At 46.5% G+C, this 17966-nt stretch overlaps 2 protein-coding genes across 3 annotated transcripts in view; one reads left to right on the top strand and one right to left on the bottom strand.

Annotated features, from left to right (window-relative positions):
• The window catches only part of PEX14 (peroxisomal biogenesis factor 14), a 148224-nt gene that overhangs the window by 121103 nt on the left and 9155 nt on the right, over positions 1 to 17966 (bottom strand). For both annotated transcript variants that reach the window (XM_012473609.1, XM_012473611.3), the window contains exon 2: positions 11853 to 11900. In XM_012473609.1, coding sequence (XP_012329032.1) covers positions 11853 to 11900 — 48 coding nt within the window. The remainder of the gene's footprint in view (positions 1 to 11852; positions 11901 to 17966) is intronic.
• LOC105731736 (small ribosomal subunit protein eS12-like) lies at positions 7627 to 8137 on the top strand. Its single transcript, XM_064363721.1, has one exon. It carries the CDS (start codon positions 7703 to 7705, stop codon positions 8057 to 8059), a length of 357 nt encoding a protein of 118 aa, XP_064219791.1. The 5' UTR covers positions 7627 to 7702; the 3' UTR covers positions 8060 to 8137.

The raw sequence follows: 17966 nt of genomic DNA, 5'->3' as shown, positions 1-17966 counted from the left end.
AAAATTAGCTGGGCATGGTGGCACACACCTATGATCCCAGCTACTCATCAAGCTGAGGCACAAGAATCGCTTGAACCTGGGAGGCAGAGGTTGTAGTGAACCGTGATTGCACCACTGCACTCCAGCCTGGGCACAGAGTAAGACTCTGTCTCAAAAAAAAAGAATGTACACACAAGCTGGGCACAGTGGCTCACATCTGTAATCTTGGCACTTTGGGAGGCTAAGGAAGGAGGTTCACTTGAGCTCAGGAATTTGGCACCAGCCTGGCCAACGCAGTGGGACCCTGTCTCTATAAAAAATTTAAAAGTAAAATAAAAATTTCAAAGTACACACAAGACAATGTGATACAGCAAAGGAAAAGTACAGCAAAGGGGAAAAAAAAAGACTTCGTTTTTGAAACAGGTCTTTCCCTGTCACCCAGGCTCACTGTAATCACAATCTCCTGGGTTTACACAGTCCTCCTGTCTTAGCCTCCAGAGTAGCTGGGACTACAGGCTGGAGCCACCACGCCCCACTAATTTTTATATTTTTTGTAGAGGTAGCACCTCATCACATTGCTCAGGCTGGTCTCAAACTGCTGGGCTCAAGTGATCCTCCTGCCTCAGCCTCCCAAGGTGCTGGGATTACAGGTGTGAGCCACCATGCCTAGCTTGAAAGATGTTTAATATGTGTTCTTTATTCTCCTTCTCCATTAAAATCCACTATCAGTGAATGCTAGGAAAATGAAACCATTTATAGAAATAATCAGGCCAGGTGTGGTGGCTCATGCCTGTAATCTCAGCACTTTGAGAGGGAGGCCAAGGTGGGCAAATCGCTGAGGTCAGGAGTTTGAGACCAGCCTGGCCAACATGGTGAAACTCTGTCTTTACTAAAAATAAAAAAATTAGCTGGGCCTGGTGGCACAAACCTGTAATCCCAGCTATTGAGGCTGAGGCAGGAGAATCACTTGAACCTGGAAGGCGGAGGTTGCAGTGAGCCAAGATGGAGCCACTGCACTCCAGCCTGGGCAACAGAGTGAAACTCCATCTTTTAAAAAAAAGAAAAAAAGGAATTAACTTGTATGCTTGATTGTTAGCAACTCCTCACTACCATAAGGCTGGAAAAAGTGGCTCTGCTCCTAAAGACCCTCCTGCCGTGGGCCTGGCTGGGCCACAGCCAACACAGAGAGAAGGGCCTCTTGGCAGACACTGCTGGGTAAAGGGAACGATTGCTGATCCAGAGCACCACCCCACACCCTCTGCACACAAACAGGAGAACTGTGCCCCCAGGGTCACTGCGAAGGCAAGAGGTCACAAAAGTGGCAGCATGTCTTCTTCTCGACAGGGCTAATTTATCCGGACTCCGCTCCGCTGGGGGCTATGAGTTAGTTCCTCTCTGCCTCTGACTGTCAAGGAGTGCCCCTGGATAGATTTACTTCGAGAATCACTCAGTGTCGGCCCCATCTCTAGACTGTTCAGACAAACTCATAATGGCAGACAGAAGATTTGTGGAGCAACAAGCATAAATCTTGGTTATAACTACAAACCATAAAAGAAAGGAGAGCTGGGAGGGAAGAAGGAAGGGCGGTGAATACGTCCTTCTCCAAAGCACCACTTTATCTTCCTGCGGCTTCTCACAATGCAGAAGTGGGACTAACTACAAGATGGTATTTTTCAAGCCAAAAATCAGTCTGCATGGTTTGACAATGAGCTAAAATATTTTAAATTAAAATTATCCTGGAAAATGGGCCAGGCATGGTGGCTAACACCTGTAATCCCCTACTTTGGGAGGCTAAGGCAGGCAGATCATTGGAGCCCAGGAGTTGAAGACCAGCCTGGCCAACATGGCAAAATCCCATCTCTACTAAAAATACAAAAATTAGCCAGAGTGATGGTGCATGCCTATAATCCCAGCTACTCGGGAGGCTTAGGCAAGAGAATCACTTGAACCTGGGAGGCAGAGGTTGCAGTGAGCCAAGACTGCGGCATTGCACTCCAGCCTAGGCAACAGAGCAAGACAAGAAAAAGAAAGAAAGAAGGGGGGGACGGAGGGAGGAAGAAGAAAAGAAAGAAAGAAAGAAAGGGAGGGAGGGAGGGAAGGGAGGAGAGAAAAAGAAAAGAAAAGAAAAGAAAAAGGAAAAAATTATCCTGGAAAATGTAGGGCACTTGGCTCTCCTAACCAACACAACAGTCAATAGTTTTCAAACTGGGGGCTTGTAGATTTTCAAAATTCTTTGAAACTGATGACTGATTTTGGTCAAAAGGAAAACATTTTAGGCCGGGCATGGTGGCTCACACCTGTAATTTCAGCACTTTGGGAAGCCGAGGCAGGCAGATCATGAGGTCAGGAGTTCGAGAATAGCCTGGCCAATATGGTGAAACCGTCTCTACTAAAAATACAAAAATTAGCCGGGTGTGGTGGTGTGCACCTGTAGTCTCAGCTATTTGTGAGGCTGAGGCAGGAGAATCACTTGAACCAGGAGCCGGAGATTGCAGTGAGCTGAGATTGTGCCACTGCACTCCAGCCTGGGCGACAGACCAAGACTCCATCTCGGGGGGAAGAAAAAGGGAAAACATTTTAACAGCATTCCTCTGCCAAAATAAAAGTTTTGTAGATCACATCTTCAGCAATGTTAAGGCATGTAAAGGAGCTCTAAGATTACACCTCTAGGAGAAAAGGAAGGAAGTGGAACTTTTTCTTCTGAAAGAATGATGCTGGGGATAAGATTATAGACTGAATTCCAGGCCAGGCGTGGTAACTCACACCTGTAATCTCAGCACTTTGGGAGACTGAGGCGGAAGGATCACTTGAGCCCAGGAGTTTGAGACCAGACTGGGCAACACAGTGAGACTTTGTCTCTACAAAAAAAAAAAATTATTTGAGACAGTATCGTTCTGTCACCCAGGATGGAGTGCAGTGACATGATCTTGGCTCACTGCAACCTCCACCTCCCTAGTTCAAGCAATTCTTCTGCCTCAGCCTCTCAAGTAGCTGGGAATACAGGTGCTGGCCATCATACCCAGCTAATTTTTGTATTTTTAGTCAAGAAAGGGCTTCACCATGTTGGCCAGGCTGGTCTCGAACTGACCTCAGCCTCCCAAAGTGCTGGGATTACAGGCATGAGCCACGGCGCCTGGCCTAAAAAAATTTTTTTTTTTTTTTTTTTTGAGACGGAGTCTCGCTCTTGTTACCCAGGCTGGAGTGCAATGGCGCGATCTCGGCTCACCGCAACCTCCGCCTCCTGGGTTCAGGCAATTCTCCTGCCTCAGCCTCCTGAGTAGCTGGGATTACAGGCACGCGCCACCGTGCCCAGCTAATTTTTTTTGTATTAATAGAGACGGGGTTTCACAATGTTGACCAGGATGGTCTCGATCTCTCGACCTCGTGATCCACCCGCCTCGGCCTCCCAAAGTGCTGGGATTACAGGCTTGAGCCACCGCGCCCGGCCAAAAAATTTTTTTTTAATTAGCTTGGCATGGTGGTCTGCATTGGTAGTCCCAGCTACTCAGGAGGCTGAGGTAGGAGGATCACTTGAGCCCAGGAGGTGGGGGCTGCAGTGAGCCATGATTGTGCCACTGCACTCCAGCCTGAGTGACAGAGCAAGACCCTGTCCAAAAAAAAAAGAAATTGAATTCCCCTAATCACTGTGTAGCTCTGATAAAAGGCACCTGAGTGCTCAGTTCCTCAGTTCCCACATCCTCAAAATAAGAACACTGCCCACTTATCCTAGAGTCAGGGCCTCTGATTACAGGAACTACAGCAAATATAAAGCATTACTATAAAAGCCAGGAGCCTAAAGTATAAACAAAGCTGAATAACTTTTTCAAATTCCATTTCTTTAATTATTACTCCTAAGCGTTTCGATTCATCTAATAATTATTTGTAAAAGGGCGCCTTAAAACTGGAAAGCAACCTCTTCATTTACCTGAAAGAGGAAACAACTAAAAGGGCACCGCCTAGTCTATTCAATCAACCTGCTGTCTGCGACAGGATGGGCAGAGTAGGAAGAGGCAGTGATTTCAAAATCAGTAAGAGGCCTAGAGATCATAACCACCCAGAAACAGAATGAGGCTGTGCTCAATCCATCCATCTCAGCATCCAGTTCTTACTAGCTTTCTTCTGCAGATCTGGCAGAAGAGGTGGGAATCTCAGGCACCCTCCCAACCAGAAGTCAGTATACACAGACACTAGTGTAAAAGAGAAACGTTTTCTTCACTGACACCTTTATATTGTTGACGAGAGTGGAGTGAGGGAGGAGGACAGCCAACATTTTTTTCTTATCTGAAAAGTGCCCACATCTCAGGCCCAGGATGCCGGATCTGATGATGATGATGACAATGTTACCTTCAGTGAAGGGCACCCATGAGCCCAACTACGATTTACACTTGATTTTTAGTCCCCAAGTTTCTCTGCAGCAGTTGTGAGGTGCACCCCCATGAATATGTTGCTGGTAATGGTTTAAGCACCAAAATCTATAGATGATTTACTGCTTTGCAGTGGGAGTGGGTTTTGAGACAGGGTCTTGCTCTGTTGCCCAGGCTGGAGTACAGTGGTGTGATCACAGCTCACTGCAGCCTCAACCCACTGGGCTTAAGCGATCCTCCCACCTTAGCCTCCCAACTAGCTGGGACTACAGACACTTACCACCATATCTGCCTAATTTTTTAAAATTTTTTGTAAAGACAGGGTTTCATGGTCAAGCGTGGTGGCTCACACCTATAATCCCAGCACTTTGGGAGGCCGAGGTGGGCAGATCACAAGATCAAGAGATTGAGACTATCCTGGCTAACACGGTGAAACACCATCTCTACTAAAAATAAAAAAAATTAGCTGGGCATGGTGGCACACGCCTGTAGTACCAGCTACTCAGGAGGCTAAGGCAGGAGAATTGCTTAAACCCAGGACATGGAGGTTGCAGTGAGTCAAGATCACACAACTGCACTCCAGCCTGGGCAACAGAGCGAGACTCGGTCTCAAAAAAAAGAGACAGGGTTTCACTATGTTGCCGAAGCTGGTCTCGAAATCCGGAGCTTAGGCAATCTTCCCGCTTCTTCCTTCCAAAGTGCTAGGATTACAGGCGTGAACCACCGTGCTCAGCCAATGATTTACTTTTTAAAAATAAATTCATAGGGCAGATTTTGAATTTTTCTTATACTATCACCCCCAATCACTTTCATCCTGACAGATATTCCTGAGCAGGAAACAGAGGTGGAAGTGACAACTAGCTTCAGCAAACCTAATTCTGCACAGAAATAAACCACTACAGATTTTTTAAATAATATATTTAATACTTCAAAATTAGGTCTGTCATATTTATGTATTTTTTCTGGAAAATGACAAGTTCCTGAAATCCCTAAATGGCTGGTTTCATCACCCATGTGCTTGTAAAACACATTCATGAATACAGTATCAAAATCAGTTTTATTTCCCCATAGAATGCTTTAAATGTTATAAAATATATATCTATTGTTATATACATGCATATATACATACACACATGCATACATGAGTACACACAAAGAAATGTATTGAGCATGTTAATGTCATTCTTCAGAAATGTTTGGTGGGGCCAGGCACAGTGGCTCATGCCTGTAACCCAGCACTTTGGGAGGTCAAGGCGTGAGGATCACTTGAGCCCAGGAGTTTGAGACCAGCCTGGCCAACATGGCAAAAGCCCGTCTCTACTAAACATGCAAAAATTAGCTGGCCATGGTGGTGCACGCCTGTAATCCCAGCTACTAAGGAGGCTGAAGCAAGAGAATCACTTGAAACCGGGAGGCAGAGGTTGCGGTGAGCAGAGACTGTACCACTATACTCCAGCCTGGGTGACAAAGCAAGACTCTATCTCAAAAAAAAAGTTTTGGTGGGAAAAAAAACGAGAACCACTTATCCACAGTGAACCCGCCGATAAGTACACCAAAGTATTCTAACCATAAAAGTCACAAAAGATATAAATACTGAAGAGTCTGCGCCAGGAATACATGTTAGAAGTCTCTGGCAGACAGGCAACTGGCTGTAGCTATTCTTTTTTTTTTTTGAGACAGAGTCTGGCTCTGTTGCCCAAGCTGGAATGCAGTGGTGCGATCTCGGCTCAGTGCAACCTCCACCTCTTGAGTTCAAGTGATTCTCCTGCCTCAGCCACCTGAGTAGCTGGGATTACAGGCACCCACCATTACGCCAGCTAATTTTTTTTTTTTTTTTCAGTAGAGATGGGGTTTTGCCATGTTGCCCAGGCTAGTCTCGAACTCCTGACCTCAGGTGATCCACCTGCCTAGGCCTCCCAAAGGGCTGGGATTACAGGCATGAGCAACTGCACCTTGCCTTTTCTTAAAGAGATGACAGTACTGGCTCCCTGAATCCTTCAAAGTACTAATGGCCTTCTAATTACCAGCCTCTGGTTAATTGGCTTAAAAACCAAAGAGAAAATATTGGATGACCCAGGGGTAAGGTGGATGAGCTTCCCCAGGACTGAGATAAAATACATGATGCAGAAGTCCCTGGACAAGGTTCCATCTGAGCCTCAGGAAGAAACCTGAGGGTACTTTGGCACTTGGAAGGCAAAACTTCTGAGATGCAACCTAGATCTGCAACTGCAGGGCATCTTTATTTTGAAGAATTCAGCAAACTAAAAAATAGTAATCCTAGGGCCGGGCGCGGTGGCTCACGCCTGTAATCCCAGCACTTTGGGAGGCCGAGGCGGGTGGATCACAAGGTCAAGAGATCGAGACCATCCTGGTCAACATGGTGAAACCCCGTCTCTACTAAAAATACAAAAAAATTAGCTGGGCATGGTGGTGCGTGCCTGTAATCCCAGCTACTCAGGAGGCTGAGGCAGGAGAATTGCCTGAACCCAGGAGGCGGAGGTTGCGGTGAGCCGAGATCGCGCCATTGCACTCCAGCCTGGGTAACAAGAGCGAAACTCCATCTCAAAAAAAAAAAAAAAAAAAATAGTAATCCTAGAAAAAGGTGATAAAGTAGAAATTGCTGTCATCATTTATAAAAAATTGTAGTTTAGGATTCTTTTGGTGGAGAGATGCAGGAAAGAGGACAGAAAGAAAAAACAAAAAGAGTGCCAGGCATGGTGGCTCATCCCTGTAATCCCAACACTTCGGAAGGCCAACACGGGCAATCACCTGAGGCCGGGAGTTTGTGACCAGCCTGACCAACATGGAGAAACCCAATCTCTACTGAAAATACAAAATTAGCATGGTGGTGCATGCCTGTAATCGCAGCTACTCAGGAGGCTAAGGCAGGAGAATCGCTTGAACCTGGGAGGCGGAGGTTTCGGTGAGCTGAGATCACGCCATTTGCACTCCAGCCTGGGCAACAAAGAGTGAAACTCCATCTCAAAAAAAGAAAAGAAAAAACAAAAAGAACCTACACCTATACAAGTTAAAGGAAGAGACAATGGCCAAGGACTCATCCATTAGAGAGAACTTGGTGTCAAAGAGCAAAAAGCTACAATTCTAGTTTAGCCAAAATTCATAAGCACTGTGTAATGTAGATGAGCAATAACATTGGTGAACATTGAGAAACTGAGTTGAAACAAGTGAGCATATGTGTAAATCAAACCTTATTTATTGCTTACTTCAAATAACCAAAAATCATATGACTAAATAGAAACCTTAAAAGTTTACTCGTCTCTTTCCTTGCCGCCGCCGAGTCATGCGGAGGCGGAGGCTTGGGTGCGTTCAAGATTCCGCTTCACCCGTAACCCACCGCCATGGCCGAGGAAGGCATTGCTGATGGAGGTGTAATGGATGTTAATACTGCTTTACAAGAGGTGCTGAACACCGCCCTCATCCACGATGGCCTAGCATGTGGAATTCGCGAAGCTGCCAAAGCCTTAGACAAGCGCCAAGCCCATCTTTGTGTGCTTGCATCCAACTGTGATGAGCCTGTGTATGTCAAGTTGGTGGAGGCCCTTGGTGTTGAACACCAGATGAACCTAATTAAGGTTGATGACAACAAGAAACTAGGGGAATGGGTAGGCCTCTGTAAAACTGACAGAGAGGAGAAGCCCCATAAAGTGGTTGGTTGCAGTTGTGTAGTAGTTAAGGACTATGGCAAGGAGTCTTAGGCCAAGGATGTCATTGAAGAGTACTTCAAATGCAAGAAATGAAGAAATAAATTATTTGGCTCACAAAAAAAAAAAAGTTTACTCAACCCAAGTTTCAGTATCCAAGCAAGATGGGAACTGAATTACCCTATGCACACAATTGTCCATGAATTCTAAAATATCTACAGACCAGGCAGAGACCTGGTCCTGCCAGGGTGGCACAAGGAGCCTGATCCAGAGACTCTGTGTGAGCCTGAGGACAAGCACACAACTGTGGCTGGAAACCCGGGTCTGTGGGAAATTCACAGGTTTTCAGAGGTCTGGGAGAAGCTGGAGGTCAGTACTCTGGAGGCCTGTCCAAACTCCTTGCCTCAGTAGGCAAAGCTCAGTGAAGAGAGTATAAACAGAAAAAAGTAACCAGTCATTTTAACTTTGGCAGAGTTTTGTCGATAACAGAGAATTTCAACTTGGATTTTGCAGAATTTCTCAAGACTGGCCTGTTCACCAATCTCCAGTCCTAATGACATTATGATATTAGAGAGCAACTACTCCTCTGAGACGGTCAGTGTTGCTGGGCTGGTTTTATTTGGAGGCCAGGATCAGGGCAGGACTGAACGGGCAAGAAAAGGAAACATGCAGCGTCACTCCTTTGCTAGAATCAAGACCAGGATTCGGCTATAAACACAAATGTGTCGTTTAGAGACTACAAGATTATGCTTCTCACCACAAAATCACAAGACAGTTTTTATGATTCAGAGAGGACAGAAATGAAAATCAGGTCTTCTTTGCATAGCAATTAAAACAAAACAATCATGCAGACATTGAATATATCGCAATGTCACCTGTACCGCACCAACTACTAAATAGAGCTGCTTCTGTCGTAATTGACTCTTTTTTTTATACTTTTTTTTTTTTTTAGAGACAGAGTCTTGTTCTGTTGCCCAGGCTGGAGTGCAGTGGCATGATCATAGCTCACTGCAGCCTCAAACTCCTGGGCTCAAGCAATACTCTGGCTTCTGCCTCCTGAGCAGCTGAGAGTATAGGTATGAGCCACCAAGCCCAGTTAATGCTAAAATTTTTAATAGAGATGGGGTCTCATTATTTTGTGCACGCTGGTCTCAAACTCCTGACCTCAAGTGATTCCCCCAACCTTGGCCTCCCCAAGTGCTGGGATGATACGCATGAGCCACCGCACCTGACCAGTAACTTACTTTTTTAATTAGGGGAAAATTATTTCAAAGTGATTATCTAGTCCGGGACAAAGAATAAGATTATTAGCCTTTAGTGTAGAGACCAGGCAACTTCCACTAAGGAACTGTATGAAAAATACACATTCAGTTAAAAACAAAAGAACGTACACCTCCTGAAGCTTAAAGGAAAAATAATAATAATAAAAACAAAAACAAAACAACTTGGCAATGTGTTTCCCCAACGCAGAAATATCCCATCCCTCAAGGCCTGGCTGCGAGTTTCACAAAAGCCATCCCTAAGTACCTGCTTCCCTCCGCAGACCTCCTTCTTCGCTGAATAATTGGGGGCTCTCTCCTACGCCCAGCCAGACAGCTCTGCACCAAATGACACACAATGTTGTGCTATTTGCTAAAATTACATACGATTGTGTGTGCTTCACTAATTATTTCATATGTATAAATGCCTTTTCTTCCCCAAGTAAAACATATGAATTACTCGAGAACAAGGTTTAGTTTTATTCTCCAATTGCCTGTTCCCCATCCTCAAGCCTGAGCTGAGCTGAGCACGCAGGAGGCAGCGAATACACACAGCCTGAGAAAGCTCCCTCCCTGTGGAAGGGCTGAGTGCTGCGTGTTTTCACAAACTGCAGCACCACTGCACTGAGCTGTGGGGCTTGCTGCGCAAGAGGGCTGCCCATCCTGTGCCCCCGTCCTGCCACATGAGTCCTCAGCTGGCTCTGCTGCCTGACACCCTCCCAACACCACTCCCAGGAGGAAGAAGTCGTTTACACAAGACCACATGACTCGGCTGCTGCCCCCGTTTAATCAGACTGCTGCAAATGCTTGGCCAAAAGCAATAAGGGCATGACTGAGAGACTGTGGGAGTTTAATATAAAAAAATTAATAAACAAAAAAAGGGGGGGAAGGAGAAAGGGTCTACCTTTTAATAGGGCCCTAATTACCCAACTCATAGGATCAGCCCAAATGAGATGGGAGTTTATTTCGGGGTTTTTTTAATTATTGTTTTTTTATATATATATAAATTGCTGCTATGTGTTTTCTTTTCTCTGAGCAATTATGCAGCAAGTACGTAAAGAGGAGAAAAAATATTAATTAAATATAAGGTAATTGTGGAGTTGGCCTGGAGAGAATGAGTCTGAACTCTGGACAATCACAGGCTACCAGGGTTTGAAGACTGCTCAGGGCCTCCCGGAAAAGAAAGAAATAAAAATACAACCAACCAACAGGCTGAAACACAGGACAGCAGGAAGAGCAGGGCACAGAAACATGAGCAGAGTAAGGCATCTGCAGGGCTCCTGCAGTGAGCTGGCCGACTGCTCGGGGCTCCCAAAGAGCTTGTCGAATCAAGCCCCAAAAGACAGACGGGCCACTCTTCCGGTGATCAGTTAAATGGGTGCATCAAAATTGGAAGACGGAGGAAGGCAAGGACTGCAGCGGACTATCGTGTTCAATCCGGACTTCGGCCTGAGGGGCACTGAGGCAGGCCCCATGGGAGGCAGGCAGGCGTCCTGAGAGACTGGCAGGGCGGGGCCGCCTCTTGCTTTCCCACCACCATGACCTCAAGCAAAGGCCTGGGCAATACCAAAAGAATGAAACGAGGCCACCGTGGGAGTGCTGGGATATAAGGCCATAACTGATGACATAATAGCAGGTGACAGGAATGAAAACACTGCTCCCCTGAAACCGTCCCGGCAGTGCCTGGATCACCTCGGCCTTTCTACAGGCAGCCCAACTGGATCCAACGCCCCCTCAGCCTGGGAAAGCCTTAGTACACACTGGAATTCAGACGTGTTCATACCTGCTGAGGCCCTCACGTCATCCCCTCCTACGACTACCAGAAGGGGAGTGAAGAAAAACAGGTGAAACTACAAGGCCCTGTTGAAACAAAACCTTGGCGGTACAGCCCTACGCCTGCTATCGCTACGCAGGGAGAAAAAGCTCTGAAAAGTTAAACCTAGAGCTGACTCTCCCATCAAACTTATCTGGTTTATACAGAACCAGTCTCACTACTCAGCCAACAGGATTTACGGCAGGCCCTGAAAAGCAAAAGAGAATGAAAATGGGGTGGGCAGGCAGGGACTCTGGCCACCAGATGAAAAGCACTTGAGAGAGAAAATTACCTTTAGTGCTTAGTAGGCCTCTTCCCTAACCACAGTCTAAGAAGATAACATGTTGGGACTATCACACAATTACTGACCAGGCAAAACCAGAATTCCATCGCTTACCTGTTCTTTAAAGACCACTGAGGCGCTCGCACCCTGAGGGGCAGAGCAGAGCCGGCTACTTCAGACAATCAAGAAGCCCAGCAACCTCACTCCACCTCAGCCTCCCAAGGGCTTAGGAATCTCACTAATTACTATCAATCAGCCACAAAGTGGTGCAGGACCATCTGGGGTGGATGCTTTTAGTTCCAGAAAAGACCAGGCTTTACCAAGGAGAGATCTCACTCATCCCTGCACTCAAGGAGTCAGAGGTCGCTGACAGAGGCACAGCTACTTTTAAAGGGACACTACTGACACAGAACCGTAGGAACAGAAGGTTTCTTTTCATTCACGTGGCATTTTAATTACTAGAAAATGATGCCACACGTCTTGGGTACTTACCAACGGCTCTCGGGGCAGCACATTTTCACTTCCTGGAGTAGAGCTTGGCTGCAAAGAAAAATAGAAACAAAAATAAGATCACAGTGCCACCCAATGGACATCAAAAAAACAAAGATTTCCATTCTCAAACGAAGCACACAAGCACCTCTCTCACATTTCTCCCCGAATTTTCATGACTTGAGTATTCTGCAGTGGACTACCTGTAACAAGTAGCCCAAAGAGTCTGAATTCACCAGGGAAGATAAAGACTGTTTCTGGGTTCACCATCACAGCACTCCAAGAACAAGGCCTGGCTTTGCTCAGGAAGGCTCACAATCATCTACTGAGCAGCAAGGGCGGGGGACCATCACAAGATCCACAGGAAGAGCAGAGTCCAGGGAAAAAGCTTGAAGAGAGACTGCAACACCTCCTCTTTCTGCCACCTCCCCAATGCCAGGGGACTGGGAAGAAAAGGCGAGCAGCACTGGAGAACCAGATTCCGCCACCAGGGGGCCCCGACTGCCCACACTCAGGATTTTCTCTGGGCAGACTTTCGGGAGCCCAGAAGCCAGTAAACTACACAGGTTCCTATTTCTCGCCTGTCACTAAGGACACCACCCCACAATAGTAAAGAAAGCCCCAGGCTTAAATCCTTCTTGGAAATAAGCCAGTGACAGGCTGACATACAAGCAGACCAAACCTCTAGGCAAGCAGGCAGCACTGTGGCCGAGCCCCTGGCTCTAGCCCACTTCCTCCTCCTTGGGGCACTACCTCACCCTCACAAGTGCCTTCGACCCTTGACTGATGTGGCCAAAATTAGAGGAAGGGAAAGGCAGAGGGAGAGACAGATTCTAAAGAAATTTACAAATATCCAAAAGAATAAAGCAAGCAAGTATGATGCTGAGTAGGCTATGATTAGTTTACTGTGACTGATGTTCAAGTCAATTGCCAACTATCTACAGATAATATCCAGACGAGGGCAGCAAAATCTGTATGTCCCAGGAGACAGCCTGTAGCCTCCATTCTCCTGGCTACTACAGATCAGGTGGAAGTGCCAGGCCGCCTTGAAAAAGGACAGAAGAGCCCAGTCCACAGAGGGTTCCCAAAGAATTCCTCACGCCTAGTTGCTACCACATAGCTGGCACACAGCATGGTGGCAATTACTCTGCTGGATGAAGGACTCTATCCTTCCATCCAAAGTCCTGTCCCAAGGGCCCCACCAACCCAGAACAAGATGTCAGCCCGCAGGAAATTACCTAGAAAGTGAGGGTTGGTCTCAGCGAATCTCAGCAAGCTTTCCCTGCCTACCTGCCTCCCTGCCTCCCGCCATCCAAGCTCCAGGCATTGGTAAGTTCAAACCTTTAGAGCTCCAGCCCACACCCCTGTGAGGTACACAACCAATTGCCTTCCTGCCTCCTCTTGGACTTAGGCTGTCTGGGAGCAGACTCAAAGTCCTCTCTGCCATATATGTCTTCTTCCAGAGTTCCCTCTTGGCATGAATGGAACAAACCACCAAACTATGTAAACTAGAATCTGAAAGGCCATCTTGAGACAGCTCCTTCTCCCTCACTCCCAGAGCTAACCCATTACATCAAGTCTGCCAATATTCCTGCCTCAATATCCATGGAAGAGTGCTGTAAATCCCAGCACTTTGAGAGGCCCAGGCAGACAGATTGCCTGAGCCCAGGAGTTTGAGACCAGCCTGGGCAATGTGGCAAATCATCATCTCTACAAAAAATACAAAAATTAGCCAGGTGTGGTGGTGTATGCTTATACACCAGCTATTCAGGAAGGTGAGGCAGAAGGATCCCTTGAGCCTGGAAATTCAAGGCTCCAGTAAACCATGATCACACCACTGCACTGCAGCCCAGATGACAGAACCAGCCCCTGTCTCAAAAAAAAAAAAAAGTCCAGCCAGGCACAGTGGCTCAAGGCTGTAATCCCAGCACTTTGGGAGGCCAAGGCAGGTGGATCATGAGGTCAGGATTAGACCATTCTGGCCCAGAATGGTGAAACCCCATCTCTACTAAAAATACAAAAATTAGCTGGGCATGGTGGCACATGCCTGTAATTCCAGCTACTCAGGAGGCTGAGGCAGGAGAATCGCTTGAACAAGGGAGTCAGAAGTTGCACTGAGCTGGGATCACGCTACTGCACTCCAGCCTGGTAACAGAGCAAAACTCTATCTCAAAAAAAAAAAAAAAAGTCCATGGAAACAATCCATCTGTTTTTCTCCATCTCTACTGCCATCATTTTGGTCCAAGCTACCAAAATCCCCACCTAGGCCACAGCATCAGCCTTCTCATTCGTGCTGGTGCTCTTCCAATTCATATTCTGTGATGCAAACAGACTATCGTTTCCAAAGGAGAATCTGATCATCCCATCCCTTATCCACCCACTCACCCAAGTAAACACAACAAATGTAATAGCTTCTCATTGCTCTTAGAAGGCAGAAAAACCTCAGCATGGCTTACAAGGCTTCGCATCTCCTCTGACTACATCTCAGGTCTCAAGTGGCACCACATCCCCATTTCCACCCTCCACAGGCACACTGGCCTTTGCTTTCTCTGTGTCTTTGCACATGTCCTTCCTTCCCTTTAATTCATCCTTCAGATCCAGCTAGGACACTCCCTCGGGGAAGCATTCTTTCTCTGACAACCATGACTAGATCAGATCTCCCTGTAACACACTCACAGAACACCACATGCCTCTCCTTCAAGGACCTGAATAGACTTGCAACTTTACATGTGTGTGACTAGCGGACTGATGCCCATCTCTCTCACCAGATTACAAACTCCACATGTGCAGAAACTGCTGTGTTTGCTTATCACTGTATCCCTGGGGCCTAGGACGGTACCAGGCGCAGAGGAGGCCTTCAACAGAAGTGTGCTGAATGAATGGGCAACAAAGAATCAAAAAATGGTGACAACTCAACTGAATGGATTATTCATATACTACAGTTCATTATCTTCCTGAGGGTTTCCTCCACTCCATTTGCTAGATCCTAGGTGCTAACATTCATTTAGCAACTTCTTCTTTTAAGTCACACAGTAAGTATACCAAATTACTGCTGATGAGGAAACTGAGGCAAAGAGGTTAAATAACTTGCCCATGATTACTCAGATAGTAATTGGTACTACAGGGATTTGAACACTTCTATTTAATTAAAATAAGCAAGTTTTGTTTAAACCACATTTTATTAAGCAACAACCTTAATGCTACCCTATAAATAATAATGCAGGTTATTTGAGCAGACAAAACAACCCAGAGCAAACAGCTTTAGTATTTAGGAAGCCCCATTCTGACCTAACCCAAAACTTTCTTCCTAAAATAAAACTAATCACTATGAATTGTTTTCACCAAGGAACTTCTCCTAAAATTAGTTCATCCAGCTGGGCTCGGTGGCTCATGCCTATAATCTCATCACTTTGGGAGGCCAAGACAGGCGGATCACGAGGTCAGGAGATAAAGACCACCCTGGTCAACATGGTGAAACCCCGTCTGTACTATACAAAAATTAGCTGGGCGTGGTGGCACGTGCCTGTAATCCCAGCTACTCAGGAGGCCAAGGCGGCGGGAGAATCACTTGAACCCGGGAGGCAGAGGTTGCAGTGAGCTGAGATCACCCCACTGCACTCCAGCCTGGGCAACAAGAGTGAAACTTTGTCTCAAAAAAAATGCCAGGCGTGGTGGCTCATGCCTATAATCCCAGCACTTTGGGAGGCCGAGGCAGGTGTAGATCACAAGGTCAGGAGTTCGAGACCAGCCTGGCCAAGATGGTGAAAGGAGTTCGAGACCAGCCTGGCCAAGATGGTGAAACCCCATCTCTACTAAAAATAAAAAAATTAGCTGGGCGCAGTGGTTCCTGTAATTCCAGCTACTTGGAGGCTGAGGCAGGATAATCGCTTGAACCTGGGAGGCAGATGTTGCCGTGAGCCGAGACTGTGCCACTGCACTCCAGCCTGGGTAACAAGAGCGAAACTCCATCTCAAAAAAAAAAAAAAGGTCATCCTTTCAACAGTTAATATTTACCAGAGGGAAAAACTTTAAATAGTACACAGTGCCAAATAAGTCTCTTTCATCATACACCCTTTAGCACCTTTTAAATTATGAGCCATGTAAATGAACTATTTTTTAAAAATTCAGTATTTAAAAGTCAAAAAGAAAGCTTCCCTCTCATTCCAACCCTAGGGGACCCACACTGACACTGGTTCCTTATATATTCTGCCAAGGATGTTCAAAGTACATATGAAGCATGGCCGGCTGGGTGCAGTGGCTCACACCTGTAATCCCAGTACTTTGGAGGCCAAGGTGGGCAAATCATTTGATGTCAGGAGTTCGAGACCAGCCTGGCCAACATGGTGAAACCCAGTCTCTACAAAAAAATGACCCGGCCTTTTTTTTTTTTAAATCCTGGACTACCCTGTGAACATTTTTTTTTAAATTTTCCACCATCCTGGTTGTTTAAAAAATTAAAACAGGCTGGGCACAGTAGCTCACACCTGTAAACCCAGCACTTTGGGAGGTCAAGGCAGGCAGATCACCTGAGGTCAGGAGTTCAAGACCAGCCTGTCCAACACAGCGAAACCCAGTCTCCAACTTGATCCTGGAAATCTTCACAGGGTAGTCTATGATTAAAAAGAAACAAGGCCAGGCATGGTGGTTCACACCAGCACTTTGGGAGGCCAAGGTGCAAGGACAGCTTGGGCTCAGGAGTTCAAGACCAGCCTGAGCAACATGGCAAAACTGTCTCTGCTAAAACATACAAAAATTAGCCAGGCATGGGAGACACGCCTGTAGTCCCAACTACCCAGGAGGCTGAAGTGGAGGGAGGATCAACTGAGCCCAGGAGTTTGAGGCTGTGGTGAGCCGTGATCACACCACTGCACTCCAGCCTGGGTAACAGAGTAAGACCCTGTCCAAAAAAAAAAAGGCTTGGAAATCACCCACAGGCATCTATTGCAACAATATAAGAAAAGGATCTAAAGCAATCAATGCCCAGAATCTTTAGAGGCCAGAATAGGGAGAGCCGGAAGGAAAGAAAGCAAAAGCAGAAGACTGCTTTCAAAAACAAGTCAGGCAAAGACCACAGCAGCAGAGAGAGAAATGCTTTTCTTTCGGTAGAGACAAAAGTGCTCTCACTCCTGCTGCCAAGGCGCTGACCTTCCCCAACTGGAAGGCGTTCCCAGATCCTGACCTGATGCCCAGCAAAGAACAACCTCACAGGCAGCTCACAGATTTGAGCAACAGGCAGAACCTCCAGGTCCAGGAGTACTCATCCTGCATCTGCCCAGTGACTGTGACTCCAGATATGTCCTAAGCCAGTCCGTGTAGCTCTCTGCTGGGAATAATAAGGTTCAATCTCACCAATATCCTTTGAGATGCAGTGGCATGACGGAAAGTGCACAACTTTGGCATTAAGCACTCAGTGATTTGGGGGTGCACTGCTCAACCTCTCTGAGCCTGAGTTTCCTCATCTATGGGAATAACGGGAATAATACCACCACCTCACATTCGGGATTAGAGGAGATGATAAAAGTTATTTCATGTCACTCCTCCACTCAAAGTCAACCAACACACTTCCACTTTGGGCCATGATGGAGTAATAGGGAACAGATTTGCCCACCCACTGTAAACAACTAGAAAACTAAGCCAAATAAATAAAACCACTGCTTATACACATTAGACAGCAGGCAGTGCAGGACTATGATCCCTGAAAGAAGAAAAACAAATTACTTGAGGCTTAAAATCACTCTGGTTTCCTACCAGGAGACAATTTTCAGACCCAGGAGAGAGCGGGGGATCCCCAGCAGAGCACGGCAGCCCACTTGAGTTGAAGAGACAGCGATCAGAGTTCAGGGAGGCCAAGGCAGCTGAAAGTTGCAGGACAGACTTCAGAAAGAAAAAGCTATGCAGAAAAAGTGCTCCAGAAATCTGCCTGGAGGTTCCCTCAGGTCTTGGCTGAATACTAAAATTTGTGCATGCATAGGGTGAAAATCCACAGTGATGAGGAAGGTATGAGCTGAACATTTCTTAGAACTCTCAGAGGGATCAGGAATCCAAAGCAGCCAGACTAGAGTGTCCTCACAGGGCATTCAGGAGAGACCTGGAAGGGCCACATCTTGGTAGGGGAGG

The sequence above is a fragment of the Aotus nancymaae genome, unplaced genomic scaffold (genome assembly GCF_030222135.1).
Source record: "Aotus nancymaae isolate 86718 unplaced genomic scaffold, 86718_ANA_hifiasm-v0.15.2.pri h1tg000053l, whole genome shotgun sequence".
In the NCBI taxonomy this organism is placed as follows: domain Eukaryota; kingdom Metazoa; phylum Chordata; class Mammalia; order Primates; family Aotidae; genus Aotus; species Aotus nancymaae.
Note: the sequence above shows the minus strand (reverse complement) of the source record. Positions and strands in the feature narration are given on the sequence as shown.

Excerpts from the sequence above, each read along its gene's own strand:
- LOC105731736 (XM_064363721.1), top strand. The coding sequence starts at position 7,703 with ATGGCCGAGGAAGGCATTGCTGATGGAGGTGTAATGGATGTTAATACT.